Source organism: Aedes aegypti, chromosome 3 (genome assembly GCF_002204515.2).
Source record: "Aedes aegypti strain LVP_AGWG chromosome 3, AaegL5.0 Primary Assembly, whole genome shotgun sequence".
Lineage (NCBI taxonomy): Eukaryota > Metazoa > Arthropoda > Insecta > Diptera > Culicidae > Aedes > Aedes aegypti.
In genome coordinates, this window is record NC_035109.1 from 377802052 (window position 1) to 377826286 (window position 24235).

The 24235-nt window shown below is 37.9% G+C and overlaps 1 protein-coding gene across 5 annotated transcripts in view; it reads right to left on the minus strand.

Annotated features, from left to right (window-relative positions):
* Positions 1–24235, minus strand: part of LOC5567482 (transmembrane and TPR repeat-containing protein CG4050) — a 920140-nt gene that overhangs the window by 366682 nt on the left and 529223 nt on the right. For all 5 annotated transcript variants that reach the window (XM_021852555.1, XM_021852557.1, XM_021852556.1 and 2 more), the window contains exon 7: positions 21355–21470. In XM_021852555.1, the coding sequence (XP_021708247.1) occupies positions 21355–21470 (116 nt within the window). The remainder of the gene's footprint in view (positions 1–21354; positions 21471–24235) is intronic.

Below are 24235 nucleotides of genomic sequence, written 5' to 3' on the forward strand. Positions count from 1 at the left end.
ATCAGCAAACATGGGAAAATCACTCACTCACTCACCCGAACGCCACCGATAAAAATAGGAAAACATTTGAGGCTACCGACAATTCAGTGATAACTGAATCGTACTGGGTGGAGTGCAGCATGAAAGCGTCGAAACCGATTGTGTAAAAGCGAGAATCGGAAGGAGCACGAAGAGAAGTGAATACCAACACACTTGTATCTGCGTGGCTCGAGTGAACGCTTTAAGTATCCATTCGCCGAATGCATTGAACTGACTGAGCGGATTCCCACTCACTGAATCATTCCTTGGTGTGGATTGCCAGTCAGTGAACGCTCATCAGCACTCAAACTACGATTGCCACTCGAACGGAATTAGAATGTAAACAATCATTTGGTATTGCATTCGGCTGCTTTCGGCTTTCAGAATCGGTGGCGACTCAATCATTTGCCCTTTTTTTGTTTCGCTTTGTGCACACAGAAGAAGCAGAATGGGCACTGGAAATTGAAACATTCGGATTGGTGGCTCCCGACTGTGCGTGGAAGCGAGTGAGGGAAACTGAGTGAGTGTTTCCCATGCTGGACCACAAGCTGGAGAAGCTTTGAGTCGGTAAAAGAATTGAATCAGAAGCTGGAAATGCTTTGAATTAAAAACTGTAAAATTTTCCTGTTGAAGGTAAAAATCTTTCATTCAGAAGCTGCAAAAGTGGCACTCCAAACCTACGAAAAGATCGAGACGTAGTCTGGAAAAACTCCTAGTCAATAACTGGAAAATATTGCAGCCAAAAATAGGAGAAGCCTCCAATACAAAGCAGGAAAAACTTCAATTTCAAAACCTGGAAAGTTTCCATTCCGAAGTTTGATAAGCTTCCAATCTAAAGTTGACGAAATCAGAAAAGCTTCCAGTTAATAGGTGATTCCAATCAGAATATGGGAAAGCTTCCAGACAAAATCCAGAAAAGCTTGCAGTCCAAAACTAGAAACATTTACAGGCATAAACTGGAAATTTTTTGAGTCATAAACTGAAAAGACTTCAAGCGTGAGAAGTTTACTATCAGAATCCGGAAGTACTTGTGGTTAAAAAATGGAAAGGCTTCTAGTCAGAAATTAGAAAAGTATTCCGGCAGAACCTGAAAAAGCCTACACCCAAAAATTGGAACACCCGAAGCTGGAAAAGCTTTCAATCAACAACTGCTAAAAAGCTTTTGGCTACAAGCTGCAGAAGCTCTCAATCAGATGTAAAAGAGCTTCCAAAAACCAGAATCGGGAAATTTTTCCAATATAAAGCTGTTATCGAGAAATTGGGTACCTTCTCATGGGAGTAGCCAAAGGAGGGCAGGGGATGGCCATTGCCTCCCCCCCTTGGTCGACGAAGAAAAAAACAAAATTCACTGATTTGACACAAAGGTAAATAATTTTTTATTTGAATTAAAAAAAATGGTTTTCAGAATTCCTCTAACTAAAAATAAGACTTCTGCCAAAAATCTTACCGAATATCGTTTGAAAGTTTCATCAACATCTCGCAGTGAATCTTGCGGGGAATCTGGCAAAACCTTATGAGAAACTCAAAAGAAACGCTTAAGGAACTACACATTTTAAGAATCACGTTAAGCTAATTTTCTTCTGATCTTCTAAAAATATTTACATGAGAACTTCTCCAACCATTCTTTTTGGATCTCTTCCAAAATTTCGCTTCTGGAAATAATACTGAATTTACATCGAACCAGGAATTTCATTGAAAACATCGTCAAGCATTGTCTTAGACAGAGATAGCTCCAATGGATTTTACACTAACTTGCCTTGAGTAGTTTTAATATATTATTCGAACAATTTCTACAGAAATGCTGATTGGACATTTTCAAGAATTTTGCAAAAATCTTCAGGTTACCTTAGGGTATTTAATATTTTCTCTATAGATTTTCCCAAACATTACTGCTCGGATTATTCTAGGAATTACCTCAGGTATCGCATTAAGAGAAGATATAATAGTTCCTGCAAGAATTTCTTTGGGATTTCATTAGGGATTTTTCCAAGAGTCGAATCTAAAAGTTTCCTTACAGTTATTTAATGTATTTATTCGATAAAATTCATACAGAGATTTCCGAATTATGGAAATTCCCGAGAGTTTCAAGTTTCAACCAGAAAGTCTTAAAATTTAGTGTTTTGATTTCCTCCTGATATTATGATAGAGTTTATCCATAGCTTCTTCCATAAGTTTCTTCATGCATTGACCCTGCCACTTCCTTAAAATATTTTTCCTTATGAAGTCATCAAAATATTGAAACAGGAATTCTCCCAAGTATACATTTAAACATCTTCATCTAATGCTTTCTTTGGGTTTCATTTTTATAACTATGATTTACCAATGAATATCTCTAAGAACATTGCCAAAAACAAATCTGCAAAATCCAGAAGAAACTTCTCAAGATATCACTCCTTGTATGCTATAAATTTCTGCAAGGGATATTATGAGGAAAATTCTTGAATAAACCCTTGGAGGACTTCCTGAAAGAATTCCTAGACAGTGTTGATAGACTCACACTCAAAATCTCAATCAATGCGCTCTCCCGTGAGATTAAACTCATTAGAGATCTGCTTCGCAAATCTCACGCTTGAGATTTTGATGCAAAATCAACTCAATCAACTCAAATCGTAAAAAAATGATTCAGTCGCAAAACCCGGCAAAAACTCGTGAAACCCGAATGTTGTTGTTAACGTTAGAAAGTATTAACATAATTTTACCAGACTAACAAGAAATTATTGTCTTGTGTGAGTAAACTGACAACTCACGCATGAAAAATCTCAAGGTAGGTGTAAAATTTTGGATGAATCTTTTTGAGTTTGTTCAAAAGAATACTAAGAGGTGCTCCCGAGAAAATAACTTTAATGAGTTTCTAAATAGAGTTTGCAATCCCGGGAACATTTCCCGCGAAATGAGATTTCCCGGGATTCATGTTTCCCGGGAAATGATTTTCTTTTTCCCGGGATTCCCGTATTCCCCGGGATTTCTGTATTTCCCGGGTGTTCTATTAAAAAAGGATTGACCACCTATTTTCAAAAAAAAAACTTCGCACAATGGATCATTAAAATAACAAAAACGGTCGCTGAAGAAAGCATAGATAGCGCCACCGTAGCCTTGTGTGTTTGACAGAACAGCAATGCTGTCACAATGTTAAATCCCATATACAGTGGCGCCTTTGTTTTGATGCGGTGAGTACTTGCAAAAACTACCTTCAATGATCCATTTACTTGTCATATCATTCTAACTAAAGACCGAGTGGTTAGAGTCTGCGGTTACAAAGCAAAGCCATACTGAAGGTGTCTGGGTTCGATTCCCGGTCGGTCCAGGATCTTTTGGTAATGGCAAATATCATCGTACTTATCATACCTGCCACCACGTTAGACACAACAAGGTAGGCTACTCCCACGTGTAAACAACGATTTTCCATAAAAACATGTGTCGTCATTCCTATCGTCAAGCATGGGGCCTTGAGGATAGTAAAGGAGAGTAGGCGTTGCTTTCTTTTGCACTCGTTCGAGTTTGCGATAGGAATGACGTCGCTGTCAAATGTCATTTTTCGGAGTATAATACCATGCTTCTTTTTACCGTGACCTGCCACAAGATATACGAATGCGAAAATTGTTACTTTGGCAAAGAAAGCTCTCATTTAATAACTGTGGTAATGCGCATTGAACACTAAGCCGAAAAGCAGGCTTTGTATCAATGAGGATGTAATGCAAAGAAGAAGAAGAAGATCAATATAAGCAATAAGTTCACTAGACAATTAGTTATAATTCAATGTTGGTTTGTTGTTTTCCGAAGTCAAGTAGTTGTTGATAAAATGTATATGTCATTGACGATATGTTTTTTTTTTCTAAAAATGATTATAAGCTATAGTAAACAAAAGATTTTTCATGAATTGAGTGTTCTTATAAAGTTTTCATGGATGTAACAGTTACAATTTTCAACATAAGACTCTAGTTGGTTTTTATTCTAGTGCTTGAAAGGATTTCTTCGATATTGGTAAATATGATTTGAATTTCATTTGAAGCCTGACGTTTAAAACGAAGCCAACGTATTTTTTAAGAAACACAAACTCACAAAAAAAGAGAAGTTACTATACAAATTTACTGGTATAAAATATGTATACATGAAATACGAATAACTCAATAGAAAATTTCATAAATTTGATTTCCCTAAAAACGGCAATTTTATTTCCCGTTTCCCGGGAAGTCGAATTTCGGGAAAATTGCAAACTCTATTTCTAAACATACCCACAGAGAAGCTCATATATGAACCTTTGTAAGACTTTTTGTAATCCAAGTGGATTCTATACCATTACCCGGAATACCGTTACCCGGAATGAAATTTACCGGAATACCACTTACCGGAATGTACCATTACCCGGAAAAACCATTTACAATGCTCCATTACCCGGAAAGCCAAATTTTCTATTTTCGACGACCTTATTCAGTACATTTGTTTTGTGTACAATATTTATTCTCCTTCATTGATGCTCAGCACAAATTATGTCACGCTAACCATGAACATTCTTAACTCGGTTTCCATAAACAATTTTTCAAAAGACATTTTCAAACAGCTATGGACCAAATTTCTTTATGCCGGCGTTACAACTCAACTGGGACAAAGCTATTCTAGTAGCATTTCTACAGTTAATAACTTAGTGCCTATGTCAATCGACCACTTTACATTCGTTCATAGTTTGACAAGTATGTAAGTACTTCAGCTCTGAAACGTCGTCAAGTTTGCCATCCAGAAATAATTTTGATCCGGCGCTATTCAATATTACCAACCTCAGCTTGATCTTTCTGAATAGCTTTATAGAGGCCCTACAGTACGACGCACATTGTGGCCAAATATGAACTAAGTAGCTTTCGAAAAACCCCACTGCCGAAGTGAATCAAAAGTGCACAGGATCCGGCTCCCTACAGATCGAAAAACTATGTCTTCAAATTTAGGCTATAAAACTCAACATTACAAGCAAGGATAAAAATAATGAAAAGAATTTTTTGTGTTATTTACATTTTATGTCAAATATTAAGGAGGTCAATATAAATCGAAAAAAACGCCTATCAATTAAGGGAGGGTTTCGTTGGAGTAAGTGGAACATCCCAGCATTTGAGAATGTTTGGATTTATGATAGTTTTCTTATCCCCTTCAGTAAAAACAGTTTAGAATCCAATTGAAATATTGTATCAAAAAATTAAAAAAAAAACTGTGCAGTACAGTGCAATTCTTATTTTAGTTTGGAAGCTCCCCCAAATCAACACGATTTTTTAAACGAATTCGACAAAAAATCGATGTGATTTCGTTGTTGAGTCGTTGCAAGCACTCTTATACGGAACCATTTAGACCGACACGACGAAAATCGCTGCGAAATTGCGTCGCTGGGGGTTAGACACGCTCATCAAACTGTGCCTGCAGCACTTGTCGCTGTCGCCGTAAAAAAACGCCTTGATTTGGGGGAGTCTTTAGGTTTGAGGAAATCTAAAAAATCAAGACGAAACTAAGAGTGCCTTGTTGATCGAGAGTAGGGACACTTTACGCCATTGTGACGTCCATCTCTGGATTCCGAAATATTGAACCTCAATAGATCTACTTTTCCTTTGAATTTCCTTGATTGATCTTTGAAATCCAGGATAATATACTAGAAAGAATAGTAAGCAATCATAAGAAGAATATATTTGGTCATTTTCGACTAAACACATTTTGGCAAAAATGTCGAGATCGGTGGAACTCGAAAGAACCGCCAACCAAATGAAGAAGGGTTAATATCAGATGACCCGAAATGGGCAATTCTATACGGAGGATTTGCATTCGGTTGATTGACGTTTACAGAAACGACATTCGGTGAATTGACACTCGACGAAAATTAGCACAACCAATCGTGTTAACCATTGCTTATTTATTAACATTTGGACACTTGGAGAACCGACGGTCGAATGTCGAAAGTAAAGTTACATAGTTGTAGCCAAATTTAGCCAGTTCAACCAAGACAAGCTAAAAGATAAGCTGAAAGAACAGCTTATTTTTAAAAGAAGGGTGAATCATCTATGAAATGCAAATATGTGAAGATGGTGCATATTGACATGATCAAGTACGAAGATATCTTACAATCCTCTTCGATGCTTACGCTTTTTGAATGAAGAAAATCCCCTGTTCATTATAGTTGGTGATCATTTAAAATATTTAGAGTAAAGTCAAAATACTGACCTGAAGTACCGTAAAACGTTTAAAAGGACGTTAATGAAAAAGGCGAGAAATATAGAAATAATTTTCCGGTAAATGGTCCTTCCGGGTAATGGTTTTCCGGTAAATGGTTTTCCGGGTAATGGTTTTCCGGTAAATTGCATTCCGGGTGTTCCGTACGGAACGAGCCGTAAACATGTGCGACTCAAAGTGCATCCGAATGTGGCCCCTTCTCGACCCACCCTGACTACGCCACTGAGTGCAGAAGTATCAATAGTGAGCGTGAGTACCATGCGAGATACCAACAGGAACTCAAATGCCGTGAGTTCCCTATGAGCGACTATATCCACAACGAGAGTTCCGTCAGTGAGTGCTGTTCCAGAAGCTTCGAGAATGAGTACCTTCGAGAATGAGAACCGTCGAAACTTCTAGAACAGGAATGCACTGATATAAATACGCGACCGCTCCACCATGTGAGTCAGTATTGTTTTAACCCGCCGCGAATATAACCCGATCCGAATAAGTGAAAGTGAAGTGAACAGTAAAAGTAAAGTGTAAATAGTGAACAGTGTAAAGTAGTGAAATAAAGTGTACTGTGGACTAGCAGAATCAGTGGTGTTGTTCCTTTCATTCCGAAAATACAGTCCACCCCGACCCGACCGGAATTGGCCACGGTTAACGCGCCAACACCGGGTAATGGTTTTCCGGGTAATGTCGGAGAACCATCCAAGTGTGATTTTAGATTTCTGGAATATTTGTTGAACTTAATTCTTAAATGGCAGAAATGCCCAAAGGAATTCCTGAAAATATAATGAAGGAACCTGGCGTAGTTGGTTAACGCGCCCAGTCTATCGTATTGGGAGCCGTGGTATCGAAGCCCACCAGAACAATTTTATTATTTTTCGCAATTTTGCATCTCAATTTGTCCAAATTGACGTTTGTGTCAACGACTTTCAGGTTTTTTCAAAACACCATCGGCAGGTATAAGCCGTAATAGACAAGACAACCCTAGTTGCATAATGAAGGAATGTTTACAGTTTTTTTCCGAAGACATCCCTGAAAATAAAATGTGGAGAAATTCTTAGATGTGCTCCATGTTCTTCCAAAGATATCGATGGAAGAATCCTTGATGGAATTCTGGAACAAGTATGGCAGATTGTCGAGAAATTCCACAAACGAATACTTCGAATAACTGTCTTAGGGATACCTGTAGGAATTCGTGAGTTATTTTTGGAAGAAATTTTGGTGGATTCTTAAGAATCCTTGAAAATGCTATCTGAACGTGTTATATATATTTTTTTTTTTTTTTTTTTTTTTTTTTTTTTTTTTTTTTTTTTTTTTAATTTCTTTATTAGTATCATTCCAAACATTACATTCATTATTTCTTATATCTAGGTGTTCTGTGTTATTAGACACCACTATCATCCTAATTTGGTAAAACAAATCTAAGATTTTATTAACATTTTGTTAACAACATATTACATTTCATTTGCCGTAGCAGTTCAGATTTTTTACAGGTGAGTTGATTTCACCTGCTTATAAGAGAAAAAAAAAAGTTTTCAATATACTTAACCTAACTTAACCTAAACATATAACGCATTAATCGTGGCAATAGAAGATTGTAACGATTTTTGCCTGAAATTATTGATTATTTTATTTGACATTTGTTCCAATGTTTCAACATTGGATATCCTATGTAACTCATTGGTACTATACCAGGGAGGAAGCCTCAGAATCATTTTCAAAATTTTATTTTGAATTCTCTGCAGAGCTTTCTTCCTGGTATTACAACAGCTAGTCCATATTGGTACAGCATACAACATGGCTGGCCTGAAAATTTGTTTGAATATCAAAAGCTTGTTCTTAAGACAAAGTTTTGATTTTCTATTAATAAGGGGATAGAGACATTTTACATATTTGTTACATTTGGCTTGAATGCCCTCAATGTGATTTTTGAAAGTTAAATTCTTATCTAGCATGAGTCCTAGATACTTAACTTCATCTGACCAATTTATTGGAACCCTCTCATATTGACAACATGTCTACTTGAAGGTTTCAAATAAAGAGCTTTTGGTTTATGTGGGAATATTATTAGTTGAGTTTTGGAAGCATTAGGAGAAATCTTCCATTTTTGCAAGTATGAAGAAAAAATATCCAAACTTTTTTGCAATCGACTACAGATGACACGCAGGCTTCGTCCTTTGGCGGAGAGGCCTGTGTCATCCGCAAACAAAGATTTTTGACATCCCTGAGGTAACTCAGGTAAGTCAGATGTGAAAATATTGTATAATATTGGTCCCAAAATGCTGCCTTGAGGAACACCAGCTCTTACAGGAAGTCTTTCAGATCTGGAGTTCTGATAATTAACCTGAAGTGTACGATTTGACAGATAACTTTGAATTATTCTAACAATGTATGTTGGAAAATTAAAATTTTTCAATTTTACAATCAAACCTTCATGCCAAACACTGTCGAATGCTTTTTCTATGTCTAGAAGAGCAAGACCAGTAGAGTAGCCTTCAGATTTGTTGGAACGGATCAAATTTGTTACACGTAAAAGTTGATGAGTGGTCGAATGTCCATGGCGGAATCCGAACTGTTCATTGGCAAAAATTGAATTCTCGTTGATGTGGGCCATCATTCTGTTCAAAATAACCTTTTCAAAAAGTTTACTGATGGAGGAAAGCAAACTGATTGGACGATAGCTAGAAGCTTCTGCAGGATTTTTGTCTGGTTTTAAAATTGGAACAACCTTAGCATTTTTCCATTTGTCAGGAAAATATGTTAATTGAAAACATTTGTTAAATATATCAACTAAAAATGATAAGCTACTTTCTGGAAGTTTCTTGATGAGGATGTAGAAAATTCCATCATCGCCAGGAGCTTTCATATTTTTGATTTTTTTAATAATAGTTCTCACTTCTTCCAAATCAGTCTCCCAGGCATTTTCGAAAACGTTCTCTTGATTGAGAATATTTTCGAACTCCTGAGTAACTTCATTTTCAATTGGACTAGTAAGTCCTAAATTAAAATTGTGCGCACTTTCAAACTGCATAGCAAGTTTTTGAGCTTTTTCGCAATTAGTTAGTAATAATTTGTTTTCCTCTTTCAATGCCGGTATTGGCTTCTGAGGTTTTTTCAAGATTTTAGATAATTTCCAAAAGGGCTTAGAGCCGGGGTCCAATTGAGAAATTTTATTTTCAAAATTTTTGTTTCTTAAATCTGCAAAACGTTTCTTGATTTCTTTCTGCAAATCCTGCCATATAATTTTCATAGCAGGATCACGAGTGCGTTGAAATTGCCTTCTCCTCACGTTTTTAAGACGGATCAAGAGTTTAAGATCATCGTCTATAATCACGGATTCAAATTTTACTTCACATTTTGGAATTGCAATGCTCCTGGCTTCAACAATGGAATTTGTTAAAGTTTCAAGAGCATTGTCAATATCAATTTTAGTTTCTAAAGAAATGTTAACATCAAGATTAGAGTCAACATACGTTTCATATATATTCTAGTCGGCTCGTAAATAATTGAAAGTGGAGCTGATAGGATTGAGAATCGCTTCATGCGATATTTGAAATGTAACAGGGACATGATCAGAATCAAAATCAGCATGAGTAACTAATTGGCTACAAAGATGACTAGAGTCGGTTAAGACCAAGTCAATCGTAGATGGATTTCTAGAAGAGGAAAAACATGTAGGGCTATCAGGGTATTGAATTGAGAAATATCCTGAAGAGCACTCATCAAATAAAATTCTGCCGTTGGAATTACTTTGAGAATTATTCCATGACCGATGTTTGGCATTAAAGTCACCAATGACAAAAAATTTTGACTTATTGCGAGTCAATTTTCGCAAGTCAGTTTGAAGCCAATTAACTTGCTGTCCAGAGCATTGAAAAGGCAAATAGGCAGCTATGAAAGTATATTTACCAAACTGTGTTTCAACAGAAACACCTAAAGTTTCAAAAACTTTAGTTTCAAATGACGAAAACAGTTGATGTTTTATACGCCTATGAATGATGATTGCAACTCCCCCACATGCCCCATCAAGTCGATCATTACGATAAACAAAAAAGTTAGGATCTTTTTTTAATTTGGATCCAGGTTTTAAATAAGTTTCGGTAATAACTGCTATATGCACGTTATTAGCTGTAAGAAAATTAAACAGCTCGTCCTCTTTACCATTCAGAGAACGAGCATTCCAATTTAAAATATTTAAATTATTGTTTGGATCCATTAGAAAAACGTAATCCAATAACAATTTTATTTGTAAATTTTACACCTACTTGGACTGCTTCAGTCATAGTGGTGGCTTTGAACATTGCATCAATCATTAGATTCAATTGTTCAGTTAGAAAATTAAAATCAGAGGCAGACATATCATCTGATGATTTCCCATTGGAATTTTCGGTAGACGAAGAAGCGGGGTAGGAGTTACCTGTGGCGGTAGGGTTTTTTCCATTTGATTTGAAACAAGTAGAATGGGTACTCATGGAACGAACAGGGGAAGAGTTCAAATTACCTGCTACGATATCGGCAAAGGATTTACCGTGGGTAGATACATTCGAAATTGAAAGATTCGAACGGCTACCCGACGGATTAAAATTTGTTTGTGAATGAGCATGATTATGATCTTCCTGGTGGGTATGATTCCTAATCAAGCGATCGTTAACTGAAAAATGAGCATTGTTCGATACTCTACCAGGCAAATTCCGGAAACGACCGTTATCGTAACGGATATTATCCTTCATCTGCTTGGCACGAGCCTCAACGACTCTTTTGCGTGAAATGCATTCCCAAAAGTTAGCTTTGTGAGGGCCCTTGCAATTGGCGCATTGAAATTTTCTGGTATCTTCTTTCACAGGACAGTCGTCCTTAGCGTGAGAAGAACCTCCGCAAATCATGCATTTAGCATCCATGCGACAATTTTTTGTACCATGACCCCACTTTTGGCACCGACGGCACTGAGTGGGGTTCTGGTAATTACCTCCAGGTTTCTGGAAATGTTCCCACGTCACACGGACATCGAACATAAGTTTAGCTTTTTCTAAAGCTTTAATATTATTTAGTTCTTTTTTGTTAAAGTGAACTAAATAATATTCTTGAGAAAGCCCTTTCCGAACAATGCCAGATTGGGTTCTCTTTTTCATAATGATTACTTGGACTGGGGAAAATCCAAGTAAATCATTTATTCCATTTTTGATCTCTTCAGGTGACTTATAGTCACTTGAGAGACCTTTCAAGACGACTTTGAACAAACGTTCAGTTTTGTCGTCATAGGTAAAAAAATTGTGCTTCTTCTCTTCAAGATATCTGAGAAGAAGTTCGCGATCTTTAAGAGTTTCCGGCAAAACGCGACAGTCTCCTTTCTTTGCGATTTGGAAGGAAACCTTGATTCCCCTAATGGAGTTCAAGATCTCCTGCCTAAATCCCCCAAATTCGGAACAACTGACCACGATAGGTGGCACTCTTTGCTTCCTCACTTGAATCAAAGAGCCTGGGCTAGAGGCTGCTTCGATTTGGTGTTCGGAAAATTTGTCTAGAGCATCGAACTGATTGCTCATTTCAATACAATTATTCATTTCACCCTTGGAAGAAACTTCGCATTCCGGGGAAGCGTCCTTTCTTCCGTTCTTGCCACGTGTAGTGACAGTTTTAAAACCCACTTTTTTGGAAGGAAGTAGTGAATTCAGAGATTCACCCTTCCTTTTGTTAGTTGTTGATACCATGTTTAGTTAATAAACGAGAAAGACGTGACCTTCGAGAGGTTTTTTCCCTAGACGGTGTCCAAGAAGGATTACCACCGCTAGCTTTCGCCAACGGGTCCAACGAAAAATCGAAGGCACGGGTCCAAACAAGGATCGTAAAGGGATCAATAGTAGAAAAAATAGTACTGAAAAGTACTGTTTAAGTAGCACTGAAAAGTACCGTTTTTAATTTTAGCACTGAAAAGTACTGTTTGTGTAGCACTGAAAAGTACTGTTTTATTGCTTTAGGTAGTTTTTAAGAAAACTTCCAAGAGCAGAGAGAATTCGTGTACGCACAGCACGAAGGTACGATGCGCACTGAACGTGTTATATTATGTGTCAATAACTGGCCACACTAAATTAAACTTTTTCATCCGAGTCCAGGTCAGGGGCCCAGATAGCCGTAGCGGTTAACGCGCAGCTATTCAGCATGACCAAGCTCAGGGTCGTGGGTTCGAATCCCACCGGTCGAGGATCTTTTCGGGTTGGAAATTTTCTCGACTTTCCAGGGCATAGAGTATCTTCGTACCTGCCACACGATATACACATGCAAAAATGGTCATTGGCATAGTAAGCTCTCAGTGAATAACTGTGGAAGTGCTCATAAGAACACTGCTGAGAAGCAGGCTCTGTCCTAGTGGGGACGTAACGCCAGAAAGAAGAAGAATCCGTGTCTAATATCGCATGTTGCTTCGGAAATGATACCCTTCCTTGCCAAGCAGCGAAATTTCTCTTTCCGAACTCTTTTGTCGACTGCAAGTTCATTCTCTTGTGAAATGGTGATACAATTAGCACGAGGCAGATCGACACCATTGATGATGAAACGGAGATGAGATCAACTTCTATCCACTTCATTGTATGCAGGTACCGAAGGCGCTTCAGTCGGCCAAACAATTCCGATGCAATGGTGTTCTAGTTTCCGCAGCAACATCAAGCGAGTTGATACGCAAACATCTAGAACACTGGAGAGAATTGGGCCACAAACACACCAACGCCGGCGAAATGCCATACACGAATGCAAGCTCTCTGCTGCTGCTGCAAAGTGATAGCTCTACAGTTGTGTTCAGAATAATAGTAGTGAAAGCCAATTTTCATACAAAATGCTCAACTTTGGCATGCTGTAACTTTGTTTCCATATGAGCAATCGGCATGAAATTTTGGCAGTGAACTACAAATATGCTCAATTTCATTATCACAAAATATGAAAATTTTCACACTACCGGCTAAAAAGTTAAGCACCAGGTGAAATCGCTCAAAATAATAGTAGTTTTAATAATTTAAATAGCTGCTGTATTTTGAGTTTTAGAATTTTTCTTTACACATCGTTTCAACCATTTCCACCCAAGCTCTCAATGTATAGACAATACAATTTTTTACTAAATTGTTGCTGAACATAAATTTACAAAAGAAAAACTACTATTATTTTGAGTGATTTCACCTGGTGCTTAACTTTTTAGCCGGTAAAGTGAAAATTTACAAATTTTGTGATAATGAATTTGAGCATATTTGTAGTTCACTGCCAAAATTTCATGCCGATTGCTCATATAAAAACAAAGTTACAGCGTGCCAAAGTTGAGCATTTTGTATGAAAATCGGCTTTCACTACTATTATTCTGAACACAACTGTAGGTGTAGGTCGGCAGGCAGCTGTGCGGCATGTCGAAACAGTTGATGGCGGCTAAAGTATTCACATGATTGCACCCGGAATGTTTGGGATACAAACAGGCTCGGATACAAACGGCAGCCTTGCGCACAATGGGACTATGACAGTCGACAAGTCAAAAAGTGGTCTAAATAAGATTGAAGCTTTGGAAAAAGCAAGACGTCGGACATGGTAACATATCCAGAAATCTGGAGGAAATTTTCAGATCCTCATTACCACAAATGGAGTCAGGATCCAAACATTGCCGCATTGATGCTAAATTCATGATTTACAGAGGTTCTACTCACACTAAGGACGTCTGTCCTGTTATGGAAAATTCCAAAAAGTGTGTATGCGCAAATTTCGGGGGCAACCATAAGTCTAACTTTTTGGATTGCCCTTCGCGCAAACTAATCGTTGAGGCTCGTACCAGGCATATGAACGGCTATGTTTTTCGTAGCCGGAATTCCCCAGACTGAATCTCCAATAATTCTATTTTTTTCAGTTAACGATTGCTTGCCTAAGAATCAAATCAGGTAAATTATGATTATTCTCATTTAAGAGCTAATTTTCTAACGTCGGGTAACCGTTGGAATTATGGGGACGGACCTGGTGTAATGGTTAGAACACACGCCTCTCACCTGAGACCTGAGATCGAATCCCATCCCCGAGATAGTCACTAAAATTTCAGTGACGACTTCCTTCGGAAGGGAAGTAAAGCCGTTGGTCCCGAGATGAACTAGCCCATGGCTAAAAATCTCGTTAATAAAGATAGAAAAAAAAACCGTTGGAATGGAAATACCCAAGCAAATTCCTACGCCAATGTGGTTGCAGGTAATTCCAGGTCCTCCCCTTTGAATTTTTTTCTACGGGTTTGGTTAATCGATTCGCTTAGAGGTTTTGATCGCCTTTTACCTCAAATAGTCCCATTGTGCGTAGCGTCATTCTGCTGCCTCGTCTGGATGATGGCGATATTTTTCTGTGTCCGGAGGAATGTAGTCATTTTGTACCGGTGAACATATTTGAGGAAAAACACGGCAATGTTCGGCGGCTGGCAGCAGATGCTTGTACCGGTACCTGGCCTCGGATGGTTGCAAATCGGACGAATGACCCAGACGGATTGTGCCAACAAGTTCACTCAACTGAAACTTTGCTTGAAATTGGGCAGTGGCATTCTTTTTGTCCCGCTCTTTTCCCCCAGAAGTGAATTCGATACTGACTTAATCCGGATTTTCCGCCCGAAAATCATCCAATTAGTTCGCCTCGCCAGAAAGATTTTCCCCAATCGATTGTCGATAGCTGACCAATTGCATCAGTTTTCTTCTCTTCAATCTGGTGCTGCCTGCCAGTAGTACACCATCATCAGTGTGCAATCTGTGCGGTTGTAATTACCGTGAATTAATTTTACACTGCAAACAACCGCAAACCGCTGCTGGCTGGGGCCTTCTGGAGCTGAGCCGTAACTTTCCGGGAAACTGCGGGGCTTATTGCGAAAGTGTTTGAGTTGCAAATTATAAAACTAGTGCTGCTAGCTGAAGTCCCGTTGTTGTTGCCTGTCTGTCGTTATAGACCAGCTAGTCGTAGACCACTTTTGCTCGGTCTGCTGCACAAAGGATCTCCCCCTCGATAGTTAAGCCTACACATGCAAAAAACTCATCCCGACACGAGAAGGAGGGGGAGGGGCGGCTCGCTTCCATTCGGTCTAAATTGCGGTGGTGGTGAGGTCGTCAGTCACGAGATATGGATGGAAGTCATTATCGTTGTTGTGAATTTTCCATGGACGCTAGGGCCCGAGCTTGGTTTACGAAGTCCGGACGTCCTTCATGTGGGCTCCACACGTGCGTTTCGGTGATGATGTAGGATTGGTAGTTAGTGGTGACACAGGGAAATGTTTTCCTGTCTGTTTGTGTTCCATCATCAGGCTTTGTTCTGTTGTATTCAAGTGAAGATACGATCTGTGGTTTGTTTGCGAAAAAGCTTGCTCACAGTGCGAACAATGGGCTCATTAAAGTTGTAAACTTAATGGTAAGTTACAAAGCATACACAAACGTCTACAAACTCAATGAAAATTAATACTCTCAGCGCTTTTTCGACAAATCTTTATAAATCTAAATTTATTTGTAACAATCAGGGCTGGTAGCAAAAAGTAGTGCCGAAAAAAGTTATATTAGTGACCAGATTTGAGAAATAAGTGACTAAATAGTGACTTCCAATTCTCAAAAAAGTGACTAAAAGTGACATGAAAATCAAAACGTAATTAGTTTTATTTCATTTCTACTACACTGTTTTACGATGATGAAGAGAATATTCAATATGATCTACTGCAGGTAGCAGGGCTAGTTAAGGACCAACTTTGGAAATTTTTATCGTACTTCCAAAATTTTAAGATATTGCCAATATGTTTCTGAACAGAAAAGTTAGTATTTACGCAAATAATACTTTTTCAGCAGATTTCCAACCTTTTCAAAATTTTTGAGAGATGGGGATTTTTTTTTATTATCGTACAAATTGGGCCGAAGGGTCTCAGATTTTCATGAAACTTTTTCCACAGGCAGGGCTCATGGATATATGAATAAAAAAAAATTGAGAAAAATTCAGGGTCGCCTATTTTTCCGGAAAACTCAGGTGGAAATTTTTTGTTTTCCCTTGACACTACTTACTTTGAAAAATTATAACTCAAGAACGAAGCATCGTAGAAACAAAGCTTTTTTATGAAAATTTAAGCAAATTTTCTCAAAAATCCAAAAAAATATGAACTGAAAGCCTTTCTTATAAAGTTTCCTTCTCAAAAATATTTTAATAAAAAATTTCCGCGAGTTCGGGCATAGATTTTCCAGCTTTTCTTTATGAATTTCCCTAACGGTGGAAAATTTTGTGGAAAACTTTTTCCAGTTCATATTTTTTTTGGATTTCTGAGAAAATTTGCTTAAATTTTCATATAAAAACTTTGTTTCTACAATGTTTCGTTCTTGAGTTATGATTTTTCAAAGAAAAACCTTATATGGCACATCTGGACATTTTTCACAAAATTGGCCATAACTCAAAAACGAAAAAAAAGTGCATTCCAAAAATTTCAGTGATTAAGGCTTATAAAATTACCTTCTCGAAAATATTTTTTTGAAAATTTTCCACGAGTTCGGGCATAGTTTTTCCGGCTTTTCTTTACGAATTTTCCCAACGGTGGAAAATTTTGTAGAAAACTTTTTCCAGTTCATATTTTTTTTTGGATTTTTGAGAAAATTTGTTTCTACGATGCTTCGTTCTAGAGTTATGATTTTTTAAAGTAAGTAGTGTCAAGGGAAAACAAAAAATTTCCACCTGAGTTTTCCGGAAAAATAGGCGACCCTGAATTTTTCTCAATATTTTTTTATTCATATATCCATGAGCCCTGCCTGTGGAAAAAGTTTCATGAAAATCTGAGACCCTTCGGCCCAAACCCGTACGGTAATAAAAAAAATCCCCAGATGCTTGACACCGTTTGTGTCTTTTATACCAAGAAAGTATTTTATTTTGTAATGTAAATTAAAAAAATAACATATTTGTGATATCATTTTTTTGTCATTTAACATTTCCATCCAAACTCACAAAAAATTCTGAAATTGAATTCATTGTAAACTGTGTAGATCCCATTTTTTTATTATTGGCGTATAGATAAAGATGGAAAAAATATAATATTCACAAGAGGCTACTTTCTATTAGTTTTATTTTGTGTAACTAGATCAAGATTACGGAAAATGTGCCATCAATCCATCAATCAATATTTCAAATTAAAAATGATGATGGAAGATCGATTCTTAAGACCAATGTATCATAGACGCGTCCTTTGAATGCCGACTAAGGGAGAACAAATAGTTGAATCAATCCTGAGTGAAATTGAAATTTCCCATCAGCATGTTAATTGAGAGGTACGTTTGGTCGAATGGACATTTAGCATAAAGACGCTTAGGGGACAGGATCCGTCATCAATTTCGGAATTTTCAAAAGCAGTTTTTTCGTTCAAAATCAAGAAAATTTACAGGAAAATGTGTTCCCTGTATTCTGTTCTCCAACCGAAACACAGTGAATCATCGAATAATTTTTAGTTTTGAACAGAAAAACTGCTTTTCAAGTTTCGATAATGACGATGATTACGTAATCATCGTCATGAATAGAGTGAAACAAAAGACAAATTAAAGACCTGCATGTCCCTTGCAGTTGGCCAAAATTTTATGGCTTATAAGGTAATCTAGAATGCCGTGAAAAGTGTACTGCGATCTGTCAAACTTGGGTACCTTTTGTACTACCGAGGGACCAAATGCAGTACTAGAAGTGGTACCCAATCTGTGCCCGAGTGGGATGAACCTGGTGAAACTCTATGGAAGATTAACTTTCTCCACAAAAAAACATGAACCAAAGTTTTGATTCTGACATGAAGTTCAATTAAAACTCAGCCTTAAAAGAAGTCCGATTCGTTATTTTATCTCAAAAATAGTTGAAAAAAGTGACTTTTTGACGACAAAAGTGACATTAGTTGAAATGGCTTCAAAAAAGAGACTTTAAAGTGACTGGCTTAACCCTCTAATACCCAACCCCGCCTTTAGACGGGGTACACTTTGGAATTTTGTGTATTTTTTCGTAGCTCGGAAATCAAAATTATTTTATTTTTGGCTTAAACCTTGACTCATAACACGCATATAAGAAAAGTTTTTTATGACTTTTGAAACTTTTTTGTATTTTTAAAAACCTATAAATGCCCGGGGTTAATTTAACGTGTAATATAAAAAATCGTACCTTTTATATTTTTATACAATCGACCTATCACAAAAGAAGAGCCAGGTGGTATCAAAATAATTTCAAACCTGTTTTTCCGTTAGTTACACGGAAAATAAAATTCGCACCGAAAAAAAATTAAAAATGTAATATTTTTAAAAGTACCACAAAAATTTAAATTTTTATTATTGCCAAAAATCAACAACCAGAAAAGGCTTCAAAAATAAATGAAAAAAGTTGGGGATGTTCAAAAATAAAAATTATAAAAATTAAAAACCAAAATTCAAAAATTTGCGAATAAAAATAAATAATTGCCCAGGACGTGTTTAGAACGATTTTAGATAACGAAAAATAATATTTAAATCGAAAATAAAAATTTGGGTATTAGAGGGTTAAAAAAAGTGATCAAGTCACTAAAAAGTGACTCGCTACCAGCCTTGTAGTAACAATAGTAATCATCAGAACTTCTGTTATTTTCGCGTAAAATTACTGTGAGAAATTCGGGACGAATTCATATTGCTACAATTTTTCAAAATAACACTATCCCATTGAATATTAATTGAAGGTCAACTAAAGTGGAATCTTGCATCAAAAACTTACCAGGAATGAAAGTAAACAATTTCGTTCCAAAGAAATTTCCGCCTTTTTCCACAGTTTTTTTTTTAACAACATATCACATTTCATTTGCCGTAGCAGTTCAGATTTTTTACAGGTGAGTAGATTTTACCTGTTTATAAGAGAAAAAAAAACGCTTTGAATATACTTAGCCTAACTTAACCTAAACATATAACGCATTAATCGTGGCAATAGAAGATTGTAATGATTTTTGCCTGAAATTATTAATTATTTTATTTGACATTTGTTCCAATGTTTCAACATTGGATATTCTATGTAACTCATTGGTACTATACCAGGGAGGAAGTCTCAGAATCATTTTCAAAATTTTATTTTGAATTCTCTGCAGAGCTTTCTTCCTGGTATTACAACAGCTAGTCCATATTGGTACAGCATACAACATGGCTGGCCTGAAAATTTGTTTGAATATCAAAAGCTTGTTCTTAAGACAAAGTTTTGATTTTCTATTAATAAGGGGATAGAGACATTTTACATATTTGTTACATTTGGCTTGAATGCCCTCAATATGATTTTTGAAAATTAAATTCTTATCAAGCATGAGTCCTAGATACTTAACTTCATCTGACCAATTTATTGGAACCCCTCTCATCGTGACAACATGTCTACTTGAAAGTTTCAAATAAAGAGCTTTTGGTTTGTGTGGGAATATTATTAATTGAGTTTTGGAAGCATTAGGAGAAATCTTCCATTTTTGCAAGTATGAAGAAAAAATATCCAAACTTTTTTGCAATCGACTACAGATGACACGCAAGCTTCGTCCTTTGGCGGAGAGGCCTGTGTCATCAGCAATCAAAGATTTTTGACATCCCTGAGGTAACTATACTTCTATCTATACGTTTCCACTGGCACATTGCTTGCTTCATCAAATAAGTTGGCAGCCCAGATTGACAACCTAATACCTTTAATCACTAGGTGAAACAGAGATCCTAGCAAGGCAAACAAAAAATTCAACCACCATGCCACAGTCAGCGACAGGATTGTGATTAAAATTCCTCCGAGGCCAAAACATGAAAATGTTTTCATTTTCCTCTATGCTCACCAAATATCCCGGGGAAAATGAGCCAGACCAGACTCTAAACAAAAACCTTCCGCCGGAATGCGGTGGTATAGGGGATTATATTTTTTTTCCGCGCGATGAATGTCGCCCTGGCCAATGGCCAACCGAGCACAAGGATACAAGACCTAGGACATGACCAACGATGACGACGAGGACGACAAACTCCGGGCGAGAAATTGACCAAAATTGTTGAAATTATTCAGCTTTTCTTCGCTTGCGCCTGAGAGCGCCCTCTCGGTTCGGTTGACCCAAATTCCCGTCACAGCTGGTGCCTCTTTCGCTTCGGAATACGGACTTTTGGCCTGAGAAAAGAGGGGGCGCTTTTTGACGAGCCCGCGGTCAATTTCCACCCGGATTGTGTCGTTGGTTGGCATTGGCGTAGCTCGGATTTTGTTTCTTTGTGGGATTCTGGAACATTTCTGGAGAACTTTCGGAACAAAAAAAAAATAAATATCAAGTTACAAAAGGCTTGTTTGTGGTTAATGAACAGGGGCTGAATTCTGAGGAAATTGAGAGTATCTCTCACTGTAACAATCATAATCCGCAACACATCATGAGAGACTGTTCATCGTCTACTGCTACAGCTCTGATTATATCAGGGGGGATTAACATCTCTTTATCGTTTGGGCTCTTTTTCGCAGCTGCTATTTGTCAAGCTGGTTAAAACTTGCAAAAAATTGGCGATCATGGATCGATACAGATGCGATGTTTATCTTCGCTTGCTTTGATCGTGCTTCGAAATCCATTGAGAACAAATTCTGCAATTCCTCCTAATGAGATATCCTTCGAATATCCATAGCAATTGTGGGTTCAAGTCATAATCTTACCACAATTGCTTCAAATGCTGTCTAACACATATTTATCGGAAAATATTGAATACTTTCCGCGAAAATTATTAACATTTTCTTATTCCATATTCAATACATTAAACATTTTCTGGGATAGCCTAGCCCCCTATTCCTACACCAATGTCAGTTGGTTATGTTTGTGTTTGCTCATGTTGACCAAGAAATAAATTCAAAGGCATTTCTATGTCTCGTTGCGTTCTGTTTTTTTTTTCGTTGCTGCCGAGGAATTCCCTTGTCGTTGGTGGTGACGTGGAAGAATGATTAAAATGAATCACTTAATTTTGGCTTTCTGTTTGTCCTCTGTGTTGTGAGTTAGCATTGCTTGGTTCCGTACGGTTCGGTCACTGAGCAATTTGTTCCGGGCGTCATTCCCGGGAGGCAAATAGCTTATGCGATTGAGGCACTAGTGTTTGTCTTTTGGATTTTTTTCTGTTTTGGGAAGGTTCAAGGTTGACATGGGGTCGGTTGGGAGGAGTTTAGGCTTACCTTCTGGGCGACGAAGATCTCGTAGATGGCGCAGATGCCGGTGATGGTGATGCCCTGCTCCTTGCAAAGCATCGCCGTGGCTACGAAGATCATAGCCAGCGTCAAGTAGCGCCAACCTGGAAGAGAAATGAAAAAAATAAGGATATGTGTGAATGTAATAAGGATATGTGTTATTATAAATTATTAGATCACGCTCTGGGAAGTAATAACAAATCCTGGAAGCACCGTGTTGTTTGAAAGGGCTCAAGGAACTAGGCATTGTGCTTGACACATACTCAACATATTTATGATATGACAGCAATCCCTTCAGCAGAAAATTTCCAACAAGTTGCAGACAAATAATAAGAAATAAAAATAAATTCCACCTGTTTCTGTATGGCCTCACTGCATAGAGTCCTTCAGTGGTATCCTTTCCAACACCTGTAACATTCGACCATAGCTATATCCCCATTCAACTAGCCGTAAACCCGGCAATGAAAACACCATCAAACGACATCAAACATGCCTTCCATAAAGCTGGGATTTTATGCACACCGAATGCCTTCCAAACTGGAGCCCTCTCCATTCGAACCAACCATATCCATTCGCTCATAATTCAACAAAGTGGAAAAGTGGTTAAATTTCACACTCCCCAAATTGTGTGCCTCCATCCCTTCGGAACCTGGAGCATCTCCTTCGTCGTAATCAATTTTAGTCCTGGGAAATTACGTGACAATTTCCAGCTTCAAACACCTTACCCCCCTTATGACCTCGCCCCGCCTTGACGTTCCAAATTTTACCAAACAGGCACACGAACGGCACTTGAAATTTTGCAGAAATAAAGCAATTTCCAGCGCCGGAAAGAGGTTGTAACAGCTGAGCAGAATACCTATGCCACAGAAACCGTCTCTCGACAGAGCTTTTCCGGTGTTTTCGATTCGGAGGTTCCCCCCAAACCTACACACTCACACAGAGACGAAGTAAAATCTTTACGACACACGTTTATTTCTCCCGTGTTGGCTCTGTAGTCTTGTTTCGAATTGCTTCAACGACGACGACGACGACGAGGACGATCTGTTCAAATTGACTTTCTCATAGCCCTTAAACTGGGATGTCACTCCGGGGCCCCTCCGGGTCACACCCTTTCCTCCTTTCCGAGGCACGAACTCACGACTGCACCAACCCATCGGGTACCTGGGCGTATGAATGCCAAGTGGTTGTTCTCGTTTTGTTCGCTCCACAGACTGTAACAAGGATTGCAGATGGCGTCAAGTCTGCTTAACTTGGTATGTGCTGATTCACCCCGCACCTCCTCTCCACGGTCTTCGTCTGGAGCAGAGCAATAAAATCGTTTGGTTTGTACGTTAGGCAAATTGGAGAGTACCGATGAGAAGCAGTTAAGTTTGCAGAATTCATTACAAAACGGATTTCTGGGACCAAAGCAGGATCAGTTTAATCAGTTTTGAATTCCTAGCAAATTTTCATAATGCTATCGAGAGATTAAATGAGCAGGATCATGCAACGGTGGTAGATGCAAACGAAGTTACCGTTTTGATTCATATTACGGACACTTAAGGCCTCAGTGAAGTATAACCCAGCACAGAGCATACAAAATAAATCATTCTGTATGGTTCCTTAGCGTTATCGAGCGTCGGAAGCGTTTAACTTTCAAATGGTGGGTAAAGAATTCGCTTCTGCAACTTGAAAAATTTTAAATAAATCAAAATGTGTGGCCTTTTTATGATTCTTATTCCGGACGCTTCCTCACTTTTGTCTCATATTCCGGACACTTTGATTCGAATTCCGGACAGCTCATGATAATCATTAATGGAATAGTCAAATCATTAATTGAAACCTCCAAACCACCAGAGAGACATCTAAGGTAGTTGGGCATCAAACATTTTCAAAGATATTTATGGAAAAAGCTTACTCAAACGAGCCTTGAAATTGAGAACTTTTAAACGGCAAAAATTGAAATATTTCGTTTGAAATGTTTCCCATACAAAGTAGAGTGTCCGGAATTTGAAGCTGTCCGTAATATGAATCAAAACGGTATTGCAGGCCAGTAACAAAAAGACTAAACAAACAAAAGTTACAGCCAAAGTAGAAAAGCAAGAAGTTGAAAACAAAAGCAAAAAAGGCAAAGTGAAAGAAAAAGAAACCAGCAAAGCTGAAGCTAGAGTAAACCGGGGGACGGACCTGGTGTAGTGGTTAGAACACTCGCCTCTCACGCCGAGGACCTGGGATCGAATCCCATCCCCGACATAGTCACTTATGACGTAAAAAGTTATAGTGACGACTTCCTTCGGAAGGGAAGTAAAGCCGTTGGTACCGAGATGAACTAGCCCAGGGCTAAAAATCTCGTTAATAAAGTCAAACCAACCAACCTAGAGTAAACCGAAAAACTAAGCAAATGGAAGCAGCCAAAGTGAAAGGAAATACCACAAAGCATAAAGTACAAAACCAAAGAGAAGTAATAAGACAATCTACAAACAAAAGCTAAAGGCAAAATAGAAATTCAAGTACAATCCAAAGCGAGTACCAATGCGAAGCAAATTCTTACATTCAAATTTGAAATATTCTGAAAGTATGGGAGCCATACTTTCATGGATGGAAAAGGATAATCATGTGATTCCTGAAGGAAGCTGATGCCAATCTTGAATGTATTTTGATAGGAACGCTAGAAGGCTTCTTATTAAATCCTTGTTAGGTATCTGATAAGTTCCCTGAATGGTTTCTGACGAAATCTCTTGAAGAATCCTGCAAGGTTTCTGATGACAAAAAAAAAATCGGTAATAATCCGGGAAAGTTATCCTGATAGGATTCTGATTAGAATTCTGGAAATATTTTATAGAGAATCATTGAAGAATTATGATGAACATCCTGAATTCAACTGAGATCT